Consider the following 19145-nt stretch of genomic DNA (forward strand, 5'->3'; position numbering starts at 1 on the left):
TTTTTTTAGTAGTAGAGTTTGTGTGTTTCCCTTCTTTGAGTTGTTCTGGCGAAGGGTCTCTAGATGTTTGAGTTATTGTGGTCATTGTTGGACTCCTTAGTTTGTGATTTTCCTTCTATTACTTTCTGTAAGCCTGGATTTGTGGCTATATATTGTTTAAATTTGTTTTTTTTTCCTGGAAAATTTTGTTTTCTCCATTTATAGTGAACGAAAGCTTGGCTGGGTATAGTACTCTGGGCTTGCATCCATGGTCTCTTAGTTTTTGCAGTATATCTATCCCGGACCTTCTGGCTTTCATGGTTTCCGTAGAGAAGTCAGGTGTAAGTCTGATAGGGTTACCTTTATAAGTAACTTGGCCTTTTTCCTTTGCAGCTCTTAATATTCTTTCTTTATTCTGTATGCTTTGTGTTTTGATTATTATATGGCGAGGGAATGTTTTTTTTTTTTTTTGATCCAGCCTATTCGGTGTTCTGTATGCTTCTTGATCCTTCATAGGTACATCTTTCTTTAGGTTGGGAAAGTTTTCTTCTATAATTTTATTAAGTATATTTTCTAGACCGTTGAGCTGCACTTCTTCTCCTTCTTCTACTCCTATTATTCTTAGGTTTGGTCTTTTTATTGTGTCCCATATTTCCTGAATGTTTTGTGATGAGAGTTTGTTGGACTTGCTGTTTTCTTTGATCAGTGCGTTTATTTTCTCTATGTTATCTTTAGAATCTGAGATTCTTTCTTCTATCTCTTGTATTCTGCTGGTTATGCTTGTTTCTGTAGTCTCTATTCATTTACCTAGATTTTCCATGTCCAGCCAGCACTCTGTTTTTGTTTTCTTCATTGCCCCTATTCAGTTTTCAAGTCTTGAACTGTTTCCATTATCTGCTTGATTGTTTTTCCATGGTTTCCTAGGGTATCATTCACTGATTTACTCAATTCCTCAAACTTTCTTTTATACTTCTCATCCATTTCTATAAGTGCATTTTTTACATGCTGTTTAAGGGCCTCTATCACTTTCATAAAGTCAGTTTTTTCTACTTCTTCTTGATTAAGGTGTTCATGTCCTCCTGTTGTGAGGTCGCTGGGTTCTGGTGGTTTCGTGTTGTTTTTCAGATTATTGGGTGAATTCTTGCATTGGCGCCTGTCCATCTCTTCCTCCGAATGCTCCCCTATGGATCTTCTTTTACAGGATCTGGTCTTCTTGCCCACTGATGTACTTTCCCAGTGATGTCACTCCCCAGTGATGACTCTCCTGGTGTCCAGATCGGAACTCCGTGCTGCTTGGGTAGCTGGTAAACAAAGGGCCTACCTTGCTTGCTGCAGACAGGCTATGGAGACAAAGGAACTACTGCCCTCCCGTTTGCCCTTCGGATTCGGGTTCGGTCCCAGCACCCGAGCAGGCTGTGCTGGGATGTGCTATGCTGCCAAAGAAGGGAGGGAGGGAGGGAGACGGGGGGGGGAGGTTTCTGAATGTAAGCTGGGTGGGATAGGAAGAGAGAGGAGGTATCGGGCAGTACAGCCCCTGCAGGATGACCAGGAAGTGTAGGAGCAGCAATGGGTTTTTGATCCTACTGCACGTACTGGCTTTGTGGGAGCCTAGGCAGTTTGGATGCTCACCTTACTAGACCTGGATGGAGGTGGGGGTTCCTTGGACTTCCCACAGGGCAGGGAACCCTGATTGCTCTTTGGGCTGACGAGGGAGGGGGACTTGATCCAGGGAGGGGAGGGATATGGGAGGTGGTATCGGGGAGGAGGCAGAAATCTTTAATAAATAAATAAATAAATAAAGGAAGTTCTATGATGACAATTAAGGTAGTCATCAATCTGATTACAGGAATGCTGGCTTAGGTGTCCTCCAAACTGTTGCTTTGAGTCTTAGCTGGGATCATCCTTGTGGATTCCTGGGAATTTCCCTATTGCCATGTTTCTTGGTAGCCCTTTTATGACTCCCTCAATCAAGGTATCATTTTCCTTTCTCTCCCTCACTGTCCTTTCCACTTATTGAGCATTCCATTCCCTCATGTTCTCCTCCTCCCTCCCCTTCTTCCCTCCTTCTCCTCTTTTGATCTCCCTTCTCCTTCACACTACCTCCCAATATTCTCAGGAGATCTTGTCTATTTCTCCTTCCAAGGGGGTTCCATATATGTCTCTCGTAGGGTTCTCCTTGTTATCTTGTTTCGGTGGGATTGTGGACTATAAGCTGATTATCCTTTGCTTTTCGTCTAATATCCATTTATGAGTGAGAGTACAAGCAAGATGTATTTATGAGACTGGGACAGCACCTGTTGCTTAGGCTCCTGGATCAAATGCTTCCATAAAAGACAGCAGCATATGTCATCATAAAAACAGAGCAAAAGAAGAAACAAAAATTGAAACTTGGCGCTACATGGATTTTAACATAGGTGATCCAACATCAGAGAGCATTAAGGCTTAATGAAAAACTGATAGAGAATGGACAAGCAGTAGGTATGAGTGAGACAATGAGTCATCAAATACACAGTTCCTATAGATAGCTGAAGTAGGTGGTTCAGATAAATTCAAACATGGTAGTTTGGGTAAACTCAAACATGATCACATGATAAAGGGAAACATAAGACAATGAAAGAGTGCTGTAGTCATGCTGTTAATTTGAGATTATTTAGAATTACTGAGTAATCCCTACTCTTTTCTTATAATAATTAAGTTTAGGGAACTCTAAACTCTTTAATTAAATTATATTATTTATTGTCAAATATATTTAGGTTTTCGAACGAGTAATTTTTGGCTCTTGAACATCTGTTTTTTTCTGGAATATATAATTTATAAAAATATGGCTGGGCACCGAGTGAAACATCATTGTGCGCCTCCCTGCCCAGCCTGCTAGGACGCTGGGACCGAACCGGGAGGAAAAAGGGGTGGCCGGTAGCTCCTTTGTTCCCATAGCCTGCCCGCAGCGAGCGGGGTGGGCCCTTTGTTCACGAGCTAACCAAGCAGCGCGGAGTTTCGATCTGGGCACCGAGTGAAACATCATTGTGGAGAAACATCTCTGGGGAGTGACATCACTGGGAAGGTACATCAGTGGGCAAGAAGACCTGATCCTGTAAAAGAAGATCCAAAAGGGAGTATTGGGAGGAAGAGATGGGCAGATGCCAATGCAGGAATTCTCCCAACAATCTGAAAAACAACACGAAACCACCAGAAGCCAGTGACCCCACAACAGGAGGACATGAGCACCTTAATCAAGAAGAAGTAGAAAAAACTGACTTCATGAAAGTGATTGACACCCTTAAACAGCATATAAAAAACGCCCTTATGGAAATGGATGAGAAGTATAATAGAAAGTTCAAGGAATTGAGTAAATCAGTGAATGATACCCTAGGAAACCAAGGAAAAACAATCAAGCAGATAAAGGAAACAGGTCATGACTTGAAAACTGAAATGGAGGCAAAGAAGAAAACACAAACAGAGGGCTGGCTGGACATGGAAAATCTAGGTAAACGAATAGAGACTACAGAAGCAAGTATAACCAGCAGAATACAAGAGATAGAAGAAAGAATCTCAGATTCTGAGGATAACATAGAGAAAATAAACACTCTGATCAAAGAAAACAGCAAGTCCAACAAACTCTCATCACAAAACATTCAGGAAATATGGGACACAATAAAAAGACCAAACCTAAGAATAATAGGAGTAGAAGAAGGAGAAGAAGTGCAGCTCAATGGTACAGAAAATATACTTAATAAAATTATAGAAGAAAACTTTCCCAAACTGAAGACAGATGTACCTATGAAGGTTCAAGAAGCATACAGAACACCAAATAGGCTGGATCAAAAGAAAACATCCCCTCGCCATATAATAATCAAAACACAAAATATACAGAATAAAGAAAGAATATTAAGAGCCGCAAAGGAAAAAGGCCAAGTTACTTATAAAGGTAAACCTATCAGACTTACATCTGACTTCTCTATGGAAACCATGAAAGACAGAAGGTCCTGGATAGATGTTCTCCAAAAACTAAGAGACCATGGATGCAAGCCCAGACTACTATATCCACCAAACTCATTCACTATAAATGGAGAAAACAAAATTTTCCAGGATAAAAACAAATTTAAACAATACGTAGCCACAAATCCAGCCTTACAGAAAATAATAGAAGGAAAATCACTAACCAAGGAGTCCAACAATGACCACAATAACTCAGACATCTAGAGACTCTTCACCAGCGCAAATCAAAGAAGGAAAACACACAAACCCTACTACTAAAAAAGTGACCGGAGTTAACAACCACTGGTCATTAATATCACTTAATATCAATGGGCTCAACTCACCTATAAAAAGGCACAGGCTAAGAGATTGGATAAGAAAACAGGATCCAACATTCTGCTGTCTACAAGAAACACACCTCAACCACAAAGACATGCACCTACTCACAGTAAAGGGCTGGGAAAAGGCTTATCAAGCAAATGGACCTAAGAAACAAGCAGGTGTGGCCATACTAATTTCTAACAAAGTTGACTTCAAACTTAAATCAATCAGAAGAGATGGAGAGGGACATTTTATACTCATAACAGGAACAATTCATCAGGAAGAAGTCTCAATCCTGAATATCTACGCCCCTAATATAAAAGCACCCACGTACGTAAAAGAAACATTACTAAAACTCAAGGCAGACATCAAACTGCACACACTAATAGTAGGAGACTTCAACACTCCTCTCTCACCAATGGACAGGTCAATCAGACAGAAAGCTAACAGAGAAATTAGAGAATTAATGGAGGTAATGAAGCAAATGGACTTAACAGACATCTATAGATTATTCCACCCAAAGAGGAAAGAATATACCTTCTTCTCTGCAGCTCATGGAACCTTCTCGAAAATTGACCATATACTTGGTAACAAAGCTAACTTACACAGTTACAAAAAAATATTAGTAACCACCTGTGTCTTATCAGATCACCATGGATTAAAGTTAGAATTCAACTACAATGCTACCCCCAGAAAGCCTACAAACTCATGGAAACTGAACAGTCAACTACTGAACCATACCTGGATTAAGGAAGAAATAAAGAAAGAAATTAAAGTCTTCCTTGAATTCAATGAAAATAAAGAAACAACATACTCGAACTTATGGGACACTATGAAAGCAGTCCTGAGAGGAAAGTTCATAGCACTAAGTGCCCACCTAAAGAAAACAGAGAAAGCACATACTGGAGACTTAACAACCCACTTGAAAGCTCTAGAAAAAAAAGAAGCAGACTCACCTAGGAGGAGTAGAAGACTGGGAATAATCAAATTGAGGGCTGAAATCAACAAAATAGAAACACAGAAAACAATCCAAAGAATCAATGAAACAAAAAGCTGGTTCCTGGAGAAAATCAACAAGATTGATAAACCCCTATCCAAACTAATCAAACGACAGAGAGAGAATTTGCAAATTAATAAGATCAGAAATGAAAAGGGGGACATAACCACAGACACAGAGGAAATTCAGAGAGTCATTAGATCTTACTACAAAAGCCTGTATGCCACAAAACTGGAAAATGTAAAAGAAATGGACGCTTTTTTAGACAAATACCATCTACCAAAACTAAACCAGGACCAGGTGAACAATCTAAACAGACCTGTAAGTCGCGAAGAATTAGAAGCTGTTATCAAAAACCTCCCTACCAAAAAAAGCCCAGGACCTGATGGTTTCAATGCAGAATTCTACCAGAACTTCCAAGAAGACCTAATACCTATACTCCTTAATGTATTCCACAATATAGAATCAGAAGGGTCAGTACCAAATTCCTTTTATGAAGCCACAATTACTCTGATACCAAAACCACTCAAAGACTCAACCAGGAAAGAGAACTACAGGCCAATCTCACTCATGAATATCGACGCAAAAATCCTCAACAAAATACTGGCAAATCGAATCCAAGAACACATCCGAAAAATTATCCATTATGATCAAGGAGCTTCATTCCTCAGATGCAGGGCTGGTTCAACATACGAAAATCTATCAATGTAATCCAGCATATAAATAAACTGAAAGAAAAAAACCATATGATCATTTCATTAGATGCTGAAAAAGCATTTGACAAAATTCAACATCCATTTATGTTAAAAGTCTTGGAGAGATTAGGGATACAAGGGTCATACCTAAATATAATAAAAGCTATATACAGCAAGCCGACAGCTAACATCAAATTAAATGGAGAGAAACTCAAAGCCATCCCACTTAACTCAGGAACATGGCAAGGCTGTCCACTCTCGCCATACCTCTTCAATATAGTGCTTGAAGTTCTAGCAATAGCAATAAGACAACATAATGGGATCAAGGGGATTCGAATTGGAAAGGAAGAAGTTAAACTTTCGTTATTTGCAGATGATATGATAGTGTACATAAGCGACCCCCAAAACTCCACCAAAGAACTTTTACAGCTGATAAACACCTTTAGTAATGTGGCAGGATACAAGATCAACTCCAAAAAATCAGTCGCCCTCTTATACACAAATGATATGGAAGCAGAGAGGGAAATCAGAGAAGCTTCACCATTCACGATAGCCACAAACAGCATAAAATATCTTGGGGTAAATCTAACCAAGGAAGTGAAAGATTTATTTGACAAGAACTTTAAGGCATTGAAGAAAGAAATTGAAGAGGATACCAAAAAATGGATGGACCTCCCTTGCTCTTGGATTGGGAGGATCAACATAGGAAAAATGGCAATTCTACCTAAGGCAATTTATAGATTCAATACAATCCCCATCAAGATCCCATCAAAATTCTTCACAGATCTGGAGAAGACAATAATCAACTTTATATGGAAAAACAAAAAACCCAGGATAGCCAAAACAATCCTATACAATAAAGGATCTTCTGGAGGCATTACCATCCCTGACTTCAAACTCTATTACAGAGCTACAGTAATGAAAACAGTGTGGTACTGGCATAAAAACAGGGAAGTCGACCAATGGAATCGTATAGAAGACCCGGATTTTATCCCACAAACCTATGAACACCTCATTTTCGATAAAGGAGCTAAATGTATACAATGGAAGAAAGAAAGCATCTTCAACAAATGGTGCTGGCACAACTGGATGTCAACCTGTAGAAGAATGAAAATAGACCCATATCTCTCACCGTGCACAAAACTCAAGTCCAAATGGATTAAAGACCTCAATATCAGCCCGAACACACTGAACCTGATAGAAGAGAAAGTGGGAAATACCCTACAACAGATGGGCACAGGAGATCGCTTCCTATGTATAACCCCAGCAGCACAGACATTAAGGGCAACATTGCATAAATGGGGCCTACTTAAACTGAGAAGCTTCTGTAAAGCAAAGGACATAGTCAATAAGACACAAAGGCAACCTACTGACTGGGAGAAGATTTTCACCAACCCCACAACAGACAAAGGTCTGATCTCCAAAATATATAGAGAACTCAAGAAACTAGACTTTAAAATGCTAATTAACCCAATTAAAAAATGGGGCACTGAACTGAACAGAGAATTCTCAACAGAAGAAGTTCAAATGGCCAAAAGACACTTAAGGTCGTGTTCAACTTCCTTAGCAATCAGGGAAATGCAAATCAAAACAACTTTGAGATATCATCTTACACCTGTCAGAATGGCTAAAGTCAAAAACACCAAGGATAACCTTTGCTGGAGAGGCTGTGGAGGAACGGGTACCCTCATCCATTGCTGGTGGGAATGCAATCTTGTGCAACCACTGTGGAAGTCAGTGTTTCGGTTTCTCAGGAAATTCGGGATCAACTTACCCCTGGACCCAGCAATACCACTCTTGGGAATATACCCAAGAGCTGCTTTATCAAATGACAAAAGCATTTGTTCAACTATGTTCATAGCAGTATTATTTGTAATAGCCAGAACCTGGAAACAACCTAGATGCCCTTCAATGGAAGAATGGATGAAGAAAGTATGGAATATATACACGCTAGAGTACTATGCTGCGGTAAAAAACAATGACTTCTCGAATTTTGCATGCAAATGGATGGAAATAGAAAACACTATCGTGAGTGAGGTGTCCCAGACCCAAAAAGATGAATATGGGATGTACTCACTCATAATTGGTTTCTAGTCATAAATAAGGACCACGGAGTCTACAAGAGGTGAACCTAAAGAAGCTAAGGAAGAAGGTGAAGCCAAGGAAAAACATATAGTTGTCCTCTTGGCTAAGGGATGTAGACCAAATTTCCGGGGAGAAAATGGGATCTTGGGGATGGGGTGGGATGGGGGTAAAGGGAGATGGGGAGAGAAAAGGTAGAAGGGAAGGAGGGGGGACCTGGGAAACAGGAGAATTGGGATAAAGGAAAGGTGGATAGGGGAGCACGGAACCACAATTCTTAGTTAAGGGAGCCACTTTAGGGTGGGCAAGAGACTTGACCCTAGAGGGGCTCCCTAGTGCCCAAGATGAGGTTCCCAGTTAGTTCCTTTGGCAGCTGAGGATTGGGAACCTGAAATGACCCTATCCTAGAGCAATACTGACGAATATCTTGCATATCATCATAGAATCTTCATCTGGTGATGGATCGAGATAGAGACAGAGACCCACACAGGAGCACTGCACTGAGCTCCCAAGGTCCCAAGGAGGAGCAGAAGGAGGGAGAACATGAGCAAAGAATTCGGGACCACGAGGCGTGCATCCACCCACTGAGACAGTGGAGCTGATCTACGGGGAGCTCACCAAGGCCAGCTGGACTGTGACCGAAAAAGCATGGGATAAAACCGGACTCTCTGAACATGGCGAACAATGAGGGCTGATGAGACACCAAGGACAATGGCACGGGGTTTTGATCCTACTTAATGTGCTGGCTTTGTGGGAGCCTAGCCAGTTTGGATGTTCACCTTCCTAGATATGGACGGAGGGGGGAGGACCTAGGACTTACCACAGGGCAGGGAACCCGGACTGCTTTGTGGACTGGAGAGGGAGGGGGAGAGGAGTGGGGGGAGGGCGAGAAGGGTGGGAGGAGGGGGAGAAGGGTGGGAGGAGGGGGAGAAGGGTGGGAGGAGGGGAAGGGAAATGGGAGGCTGGGAGGAGGTGGAAACTTGTTTTTTTGTTTATGTTTTTTTTTCTTCTTTTCGCAATAAAAAAAAATAAAAAAAAATAAAAAAAATATGTATGAGCCTTCCTTGATGTTTTGTATGAGTTCTTTAGTACTTTTATGGGGGAATAAATCATCTCAACATTAGCTAATCCTGAAATTCTAAGATTGCCATGTATATTTTTTATTTTGTAACTCCCTTCCATGGGAGTTGATAAAATGTTCATTGAATTATCATCCCGACTGGAGTTGCTGTTCAGACATATATTGACCATGTGTTATGGCTTATTTCCTATTATCCTCTTTGCTTCATCTTTAAAAGAAAGAGAAAAACTTTTTACTTAAAAGGAATTGCTCAATTTTAGACAAGAAAAACCTTCAATATAGCTCAATACATAATACTCACAAAAATAAAAGAAATACTGCTTCGTAGTGTTGCTTTACTTTGTATAATAAATTGAATGAATAAAAGCAGCTACTTCACAGATGCAAGGCAGTTGGTATTTTCCTCTTCCTCATGCTCTACCGTACACTGTATCTATATGTTCACAGCTCTGTAGTTTTCAGTCATGGTGATGTTTGGCAGAGAATCCATTCAGTTACATCTATTGCTGTATTGTGAATTGTTCCTGGGTAATACGGGCAATGTAGGCAACCAGTTTTTACTGATATAGAACTTGGTATATGTTTTTGTAGAAAAAAAAAAGTTCTTTAGCTAAGCATCTTTCATTTCCAGTCTTGCCAGATGTCTCAAAAGTGGAAATGGTTCCATCTTAAAATACAACAGCTCCCACACAATTGCAATCTAGCTGTTTTAAAAAGACACCCAGGCTTAGTGGCACATGACTGTAATCTCAGCATATGGGAGGGGAGGCTGAGACAGAGGCATCTCCAGTACAGGCAGCATGGACTACATAGGGAGACCCTTACTTAAAAAAAATACAGCAAATTTAAACAATATATTTTTAGAATGGAATTTTAGTGATTTTCTTAACCTTATGAAAATTAGTGAGATTTATATCTGGAAGGTTTGTATTTGCTTTTAGAAAACTGTTACCAGGGCTGGAGAGATGGCTCAGAGGTTAAGAGCACTGCTGCTCTTCCAGAGGTCCTGAGTTCAATTCCCAGCAACAACATGGTGGCTCACATCTATAGTGAAATCTGGTGCCTTCTTCTGGCTTGCAGGGACACATGCAAGAAGAACATGGTATGCACAATAAACAAATCTTAAAAACAAGCTGGACAATGGTGGCACACACCTTTAATCCCAGCATTCAGGAGGCAGAGGCAGGCAGATCTCTGTGAGTTCAAGGCCAGCCTGGTCTACAGAATGAATTCCGGGACAGGCTCCATAGCTTCTGAGAAACCCTGTCTTGAAAACAAAACAAACGAACAAAGAACAACAACAAAGAAAACTACTACCACCCATATATAAATATTAAGAAAACATGGTACATGTATAATCACCCACTTCTTTGCAAAGTATTTTGTTTGGTTATTCACTGTGTATCTGTTTTCATCATTTTGTGCATGGAGCACAATTGTTTCCTAGATATCAAATGATAAATACTTGAAACAGTTTGATATCTAGAATTCTAGGATGTAGTTCTTTTTAAATTAAAATACTATTTTGTTTTGTAATGTGTGTAGGTACTTGCCTGCATGTACATTCCAGGTGCCCATGGAGGCTGAAGGAAAGTGTTGTATACCACAGAACTGGGGTTGTAGATGGTTGTGAGTTACTGTGTAGGTGCTGGGAATCTATCCCTGATTTTTTTTTGAAGAGAAGTCAGTGCTCTTCATTGACAAACCAGCCCTGAGATGTGTTGCTTTCACATAACTTTTTACAAATAGAACTAGAAGAACAATGAAAGCCCAGGCCAAACTGAGTAGAACTGACTCATACAGAGTCACCAGGGGGCCCCAGTCACTGTTTGGGGCTCGTCCTACTCTTTTCCCAGCAGTTCCCTCTAATTGGGAAGTAACTCGGTTCTTTAAAACTCCCAAGTTAATCCAGAAGCACAAGCGTGAAAGTCAAGACGACAGAAGTCAAGATCTGCCATGCGTTTATGATGCTTGTGATTTCAGGCCAACATGAGCCCATATTCAGCAGGAACAAGACCGATGAGGTCAGGATGGGATCAAAGATGGGACACATGGAGTCTGTCTCTGTCAATGATGACAATAACTGGACTAGTCCTCTTAAGGAGAAATTTAGAAAATGTACATGGAAATCATTTTGAACCACTATACCACTTATGGGAGTAAATAAAGCAAACAATAAAAATCCATTAGCAATATGATATTTAGCAAAAAATTCTATTAGTAAATTATTAACAGTCAACTCAGTGTATCTTGACATCATGAATCCAGGTTTTGCTGTTAAAGAGTCAGTTTAAATACTATATTTTAAGTTATTATCTTTAAAATCTTAAACTATTAGTCTTTTATAACAAAAATTATTAATTTCCTGATAAATTTTAGATAATATTGTTCAATTTTAAGGGACTGTACAAAATAAGTACTCATGTGATTTATCTAAGCTGAGGTATAATGTGCACAGTACACATGCATGCTGTAGACATTAGCTTCCTATCAGCAATTCTCAGGTAATTACTAGGTCCTCAGACTAGAAATCAGCTTTCCAGAAAGCTGAACTCCCATAGGTCTATCATAATTTTGTTAGTTTTCCTTGAATTGCTTTACAAATTTTATGTTTATATATATATATATAAACTATATATATAGTTATTAAATCTACAAGAGAAACATTTTAATGGGGAGCAGTAATTATAGTACCTCATTAACTTGTTGAAATATTCAAATTAAACAATAAAACAATTATAGTATGTCTTCACTGTAACAATAGCAGTAATAACCAGTGCATGGTTCTATTTCACCTTTTACTTAATTTCTTTTTATTATTATATAAAGAATATAATTCACATGCTTATAATATTTTCACATATTTTAGCAGGTATTTATATTTTTTACCCAAGCCACCAATGATTGTATTTATTTGATTTCACACAATGTTAAATAGAACCAGATTTCCTGGTAACATTTCTATTACATGGTAAAAATAATAATTCTGTAATTCCCCTCCTGACACACTTTATATTATGCCAAATGTGCTGTCTACATAAAAATAAAGTACTCCTATTCAAAATCCTAATCACTAGCCTAGACTTTCCCTATCATCTAAACATATTCCATTAACGATTTGAAATATCAAAAAAAAATCATGAATCAGTATTTAGTTTTACAAAGTTTATTAAGTACAATGAGAATAAATTTGTAATAAGAAGATATAACTGCACTGAGGGAGAATTTTCTTATGGAATTCACAATAGAAAAAAATCTAAAAGGACTTCATTTTTAGAAAAAACAGAAACTTATAAGTAAACACATAGGACTGAAGAGATGGCTCAGCCATTAAAGGCGAGGCTCACAACCAAAAAAAAAAAAAAACAAGTAAACACATAGATAATAAGTAGAAAGACCCATAGATAAATGAGCACACATAGAAATGAGTTGAGTGTATAGAACATAGTGGTTACTCTAAAGATGCAATTTTATTAAATACCAAAATACCAATCCTATTACAGATTATGCTTTTTTTTCTCCCTTGCCTATAAACCCAGAAAAAAGAAATGATACTTTTAACATCTCAGGTGCTTTCACCTGCCAGAGAAAAGCACTACCTTCTGGATAGTGTCCTTAAAGGCTTGCTTCACTTGCTGGTTCCTCAGGGTATAGATAAATGGATTCATCATAGGTGCAACAGAAGTATTGAGGATAGCTACTCCTTTGGTCAGGGATGCTCTTTCTTTGGCTGAAGGATTGGCATACATGAAGATGCAGCTCCCGTACGAGATAGAAATGACAATCATGTGAGAAGAGCAGGTAGAGAATGCTTTTTTCCTCTGACTGGCGGATGGGAGTTTCACAATTGTTATGATGATGAACATGTAGGAAAGAATAATTAATGCCAAAGTGAAGAGCAGTATCACTATCGCAGAATAAAACCCAATCACTTCCAGGAGCCATGTGTCTGAGCAGGATAGCTGCAGGAGGGGGAAGTAGTCACAAGCAAAGTGATCAATGATGTTGGAGCCACAGTAATCTAACTGAAGAAAAAGAATGACTGGCGGAAAGATGTTTAGGAACCCCGTCAGCCAGGCAGAAAAAACCAGCAATATACAGACTTTCCTGTTCATGATGGTTGTATAATGTAGCGGTTTGCAGATGGCCACATAGCGGTCATAGGACATAGCAGTTAGAAGGTAGAATTCAGTGATTCCCATGAAGATGAAGAAAAACAACTGAGCTGTGCAATTATTGTAGGAGATAGTTTTGTCTTTGGTGACAATGGTGCTAAGAAATCTAGGGATGCAGACAGTTGTAAAGGTTATTTCTAAAACAGAGAAGTTCCTGAGGAAGAAATACATGGGGGTCTGCAGATGCCGGTCTACCAAGGTGAGAGTAATGATGGTCAGGTTTCCAGCGACACAGAGAATGTACGTGATGATTAAAAAGAGGAAGATCACCACCTGAAGGTCAGGGTCATCCGACAGTCCCAACAGAATGAATTCTGTGGGCACTGTGCGGTTTTTCATTGTGGACCTTCGTCTCATCCCCTCTAAACATAAAGGTATATTTCTCTATACTACAAAACACATAAAATAGTATTGAAGATAGGGCATGGCATTTAGAAAACATTTGTAAAGATGAAGTCTTATGAAATAAGCAAAAACTTGCCTTTCCTTATTTTCCATTCAAATGACAAATAACCTCTGTTGCTCAACCTGCTGTCTGAAAAACACATTATAGCTATTAAAATTAAAATTCTGATATCACTTGAACTTCTTTTCAATGTTTTAAAATAGATCTACAATAATTTAAAAAATTATTGAGTTGGCTGTTGAAGCATGTAAAATAGTGTAACTGATCTTCCTGCAACATTGTAAAAATTAGTCTAGAACATGGCATAATCTAAACACACAGCTCAAAAGCTTTAGAGATAATTTAACCTTACCTACAGATTTATATTTTGTAAAATTAAGTGCACTGTGGTTTAGGAAACTTTTCAGAAGTTCAGAAACAATTGGCTCTGATGACCGTCTCACTGGAGAAGCAAGCTGTTTACTTGTGGACATGTTCAGGCATTCTCATGTGTATTTCACACTTCAGGCCCTTTGGATAATGATATTTTTCTCCTTGTGTGATTAAACTCTTTCTTTTATAATACAAAGACAAAAAGAAGACAAGAAAGGAAAACCATTTTTATAATAAGTCATTAACTAGATATATTTAATTCACATAATGTGTAATTCAAATTTAACATAATATTTCTATATAAATGAACACATAATATTTGTAGGAAGTAAATAATCTTCCAAATAATTGAAAATCCCCTTTGAAAACTCTATTTCTATTACAGTATAACATCAAACATAGGGGCTGTGAGAGAATAATCTGGTACTTAGTGCTATCCTTCTGTTTTGGGGTCTAATTAATAGTATTTTTGTTGATAACACTTATTCAGTTTTTAGTGTTTAAAGTACCATGGGCACACAGAAATGTATATAAAATATTTCAAGCTATTTTTAACTTGGCACACTATATAATGGGTTTCATTATTACATTTTTGTGCATATACATCATTGTATCTTACACTGTACATAGGGCAAGAGTAAGAACTTGCTTCATAATCTTGCCTCTTTCCTTGTCCCTGGTCTCCTTCCTCCTCCTGCTCTGCTTTCATTACACACATGCACACACACATATGCATGCACACATGCATGCATGCACGCACACACATGTACAAGCACACAAACAGCCCTTCTTTCCTTTATATAGTCCCTTAAGACCTCATTCAATTTTCACATTACATGTATGGACGTAGAGATAATACTGTAAATGCTTAAATAAATTGAAATATTGTTCAATACATGAAGGTAACAAACTTACTTCTGGGTTCATCTTAAAAACAAAGTATGAAATCTTACTTTCTTAATTAGCCATAATTTCCGAGCTGCCAAGTTGGCTCGGTAACTGACTTGATTTCAGTTTGACGGACGAAGGTGATGATAAGACTCTGCTGTGTCTCTCCAGATCATATTTCTCTTGCTTAGAGACTAGAGTTTGACTCTTGGCATGCTTAGTTTCTTCTTCTTCCATGGACAAACCCAGGGAAGCCTGTGCTGATGGAGGACCTCTTCCATTTGCTCCTCTTCACACAACACAAGCACTTACTAAAACATTTTTCCTTTCCATTTACCTGGGTGTTTCAAGTGACGATTTGGCAACATTATAATTTACACCCATAAAATAAGTAATATTTTCCTTAGGCTTAAGAGAATCTTACATTATTTTGCAAATGAAGGTTTGAGTAATCAAAAAATAAGGACGATTGCTATCTCAGTATGCTGTCAAAATGGACCTGGAGTTGGTCTTATTTTATCTGTATCTTTCTGTTAGCCCCAGGGAATTAAGTAAACAAAGAGTGCCATAGAGAGGTATCATTAAGAGACAGATGAAACTTGCTTCTTTTTGTTAATATTGACAGGAAGTATGCAAAAATTCACAGTAATGGTGATGAATGGAGATAGAGACAGAGACCCACACTGGAGCACTGGACTGAGCTCCCAAAGTCCCAATGAGGAGCAGAAGGAGGGAGAACATGAGCAAGGAAGTCAGGACCACAAGGGGTGCACCCACCCACTGAGACAGTGGGGCTGATCTATTGGGAGCTCACCAAGGCCAGCTGGACTGTGACTGAAAAAGCATGGGATAAAACTGGACTCTTCTCTGCTCCTGTGTGGGTCTCTGTTTCTATCTCTATCCATCACCAGATGAAGATTCTATGATGATATGCAAGATATTCGTCAGTATTGCTCTAGGATAGGGTCATTTCAGGTTCCCAATCCTCAGCTGCCAAAGGAACTAACTGGGAACCTCATCTTGGGCACTTGGGTGCCCCTCTAGGGTCAAGTCTCTTGCCCACCCTAAAGTGGCTCCCTTAACTAAGAATTGTGGTTCCGTGCTCCCCTATCCACCTTTCCTTTATCCCAATTCTCCTGTTTCCCCAGGTCCCCCCTCCTTCCCTTCTAACTTTTCTCTCCCTATCTCCCCTTACCCCCATCCCACCCCACCCCCAAGATCCCATTTTCTCCCCGGCAATTTGGTCTACTTCCCTTAGCCAAGCTGGACTGAGCTCCCAAGGTCCCAATGAGGAGCAGAAGGAGGGAGAACATGAGCAAAGAAGTCGGGACCACGAGGCGTGCATCCACCCACTGAGACAGTGGAGCTGATCTACGCGGAGCTCACCAAGGCCAGCTGGACTGTGACCGAAAAAGCATGGGATAAAACCGGACTCTCTGAACATGGCGAACAATGAGGGCTGATGAGACACCAAGGACAATGGCACGGGGTTTTGATCCTACTTAATGTGCTGGCTTTGTGGGAGCCTAGCCAGTTTGGATGTTCACCTTCCTAGATATGGACGGAGGGGGGAGGACCTAGGACTTACCACAGGCAGGGAACCCTGACTGCTCTGTGAACTGGAGAGGGAGGGGGAGAGGAGTGGGGGAAGGGGGAGAAGGGTGGGAGGAGGGGGAGAAGGGTGGGAGGAGGGGGAGGGAAATGGGAGGCTGGGAGGAGGTGGAAACCTGTTTTTTTGTTTATGTTTTTTTTTCTTCTTTTCTCAATAAAAAAAAAAAACTGGACTCTCTGAACTTGGCATACAATGAGGGCTGATGAGAAGTCAAGGACATTGGCACGGGGTTTTGATCCTGCTTAATGTTCTGGCTTTGTGGGAGCCTAGCCAGGTTGGATGTTCACCTTCCTAGACATGGACGGAGGGGGAAGGACCTTGGACTTTCGACTTTCCACAGGGCAGGGAATCCTGACTGCTCTTTGGACTGGAGAGGGAGGGGGAAAGGAGTGGGGGGAGGGGGAAAGGAGTGGGGGGAGGGGGAGAAGGGTGGGAGGAGGGGGAGAAGGGTGGGAGGAGAGGGAGGGAAATGGGAGGCTGGGAGGAGGCAGAAACTTTTTTTTTTTCCTTTTCTCAATAAAAAAAAATTCACAGTAAATGAGGCAAATATATGACTGATATGTAATAGAATTTTATTTTTTTTTAAAAAATTTCATTTTATTTTTAATGTGTGATTATCTGTTTGTGTGTGTGTGTGTGCGTGCGTGCATGTACATGTGTATGTGCAAGTGACTGCGGGTGCCTGCAGAGGTCAGAGACCTTGGATTTCCTGGTACTGGATTTGCAGGTGGGGAACTGAACTCAGGTATGTGCTTTTAACCATCTATCTAGTACTTTTTTTTTTTTTTTTTTTTTTTTTTTTTTTTTTTTTACTGTATGAGTTCATACTTATCTTTTGGATCTGTCTTCCTGATAGTTGCCATGCCTATATCCTTTGAAGTTTGTTAAGATGTTACTTTGTTTTATTGTAGGACTTAAATGTATTTTTAAATCAACAGGGTTGAGAACCTATGTGTTTTGACTGTCTTTCTAATCCATTTTTTTAAAATTTTATATTTATGTATGGATTTTTCTCTTTTTAAAAATTTGTTAGATTTTTTAAAAAATACCAATCCAAGTTCTCACTTCCCTCCTCCCATACCCTCCACACACCCTCCAAGCCCACCCCCATTTAATCCTCAGAGAGGGTGTAGGACCTTCGCCCCTTATTCTCAAAGGGGGAAGAAGAAGTTTTCTAGCAGAATATTTTCTCAGGAAGATAGTGGCATTCCCCTCTCCCATTAAGGAGATCCCAAGCACAAGGTCACTTAGCCCAGCCAGCCAGCCACCTGGTACAGGCTGATAAAGATGGTCTTGCTCTCATAGCAGCATTGTTTGTAATAGCCAGAAACTGGAAACAACCTAGATGCCCTTCAATGGAAGAATGAATGGATGAAGAAAGTATGGAATATATACATATTAGAGTACTACTCAGCAGTAAAAAACAATGACTTCTTGAAGTTTGCATACAAATGGGTGGAAACAGAAAACACTATCCTGAGTGAGGTTAGCCAGACCCAAAAAGAGGAACATGGGATGTACTCACTCATAATTGGTTTCTAGCCATAAATAAAGGACATTGAGTCTATAATTCGTGATCCTAGAGAAGCTAAATAAGAAGGTGAACCCAAAGAAAAACATATAGGCATCCTCCTGAATATTAACCTTCATCAGGCGATGAAAGGAGACAGAGACAGAGACCCACATTGGAGCACTGGACTGAAATCTCAAGGTCCAAATCAGGAGCAGATGGAGAGAGAGCACAAGCAGGAACTCAGGACCGCGAGTGGTGCACCCACACACTGAGACAATGGGGATGTTCTATCAGGAACTCACCAAGCCCAGCTGGCCCGGGTCTGAAAAAGCATGGGATAAAACCGGACTCGCTGAACATAGTGGACAATGAGGACTGCTGAGAACTCAAGAACAATGGCAGTGGGATTTTGATACTACTGCACGTACTGGCTTTGTGGGAGCCTAGGCAGTTTGGATGCTCACCTTACTAGACCTGGATGGAGGTGGGGGTTCCTTGGACTTCCCACAGGGCAGGGAACCCTGATTGCTCTTTGGGCTGACGAGGGAGGGGGACCTGATCGGGGGAGGGGGAGGGAAATGGGAGGCGGTGGCGGGGAGGAGGCAGAAATCTTTAATAAATAATTAATTAAAAAAAGATGGTCTTACTCTAAGAACAAGGAAAAAGCTGATTTACCAGAATGTTAGGGAGCAAAAGACCTCACACCTGTGCCAATGCAGCTTCGAAAAGCTTCTTTGTAGTTATGTCTTTAAAAGCTTATCCCACAGAGGAGATACAACTACTCTCTACCTCACTGCAACGGGGATGGAGATGAGTTCCAAACACATTTGTATTATGCTGATTAAACCTTGCTTATTACAGTCTGGGCCTCTCTAGTGGTCTCTCTCTGGGAGTTGTAATCTGGGCAACCAAGGGTAAGGCACATTGCTTTGTGGAAGGTCCAAGGCCCTCCCTACTATATCTAGGCTCAGCAAGGTATACATCCAAAGAAAACAGCATCCAAAAAGAGCCAGTACATGCAGTAGGGATAAATCCTGGTGACATTGTCA

At 40.0% G+C, this 19145-nt stretch overlaps 1 protein-coding gene across 1 annotated transcript; it reads right to left on the minus strand.

Annotated features, from left to right (window-relative positions):
- Positions 1 to 12705: 12705 nt before the first annotated feature.
- LOC121459440 (olfactory receptor 6C3-like) lies at positions 12706 to 13644 on the minus strand. Its single transcript, XM_041669219.1, has one exon. It carries the CDS (start codon positions 13642 to 13644, stop codon positions 12706 to 12708), a length of 939 nt encoding a protein of 312 aa, XP_041525153.1.
- Positions 13645 to 19145: the final 5501 nt, after the last annotated feature.

The sequence above is a fragment of the Microtus oregoni genome, unplaced genomic scaffold, assembly GCF_018167655.1.
Source record: "Microtus oregoni isolate MIOR12 unplaced genomic scaffold, Mior012 000001F_ref0000356, whole genome shotgun sequence".
Lineage (NCBI taxonomy): Eukaryota > Metazoa > Chordata > Mammalia > Rodentia > Cricetidae > Microtus > Microtus oregoni.

Bases quoted from the DNA above. Each gene is read 5' to 3' on its own strand.
- LOC121459440 (XM_041669219.1), bottom strand. From the start codon at position 13,644: ATGAAAAACCGCACAGTGCCCACAGAATTCATTCTGTTGGGACTGTCG.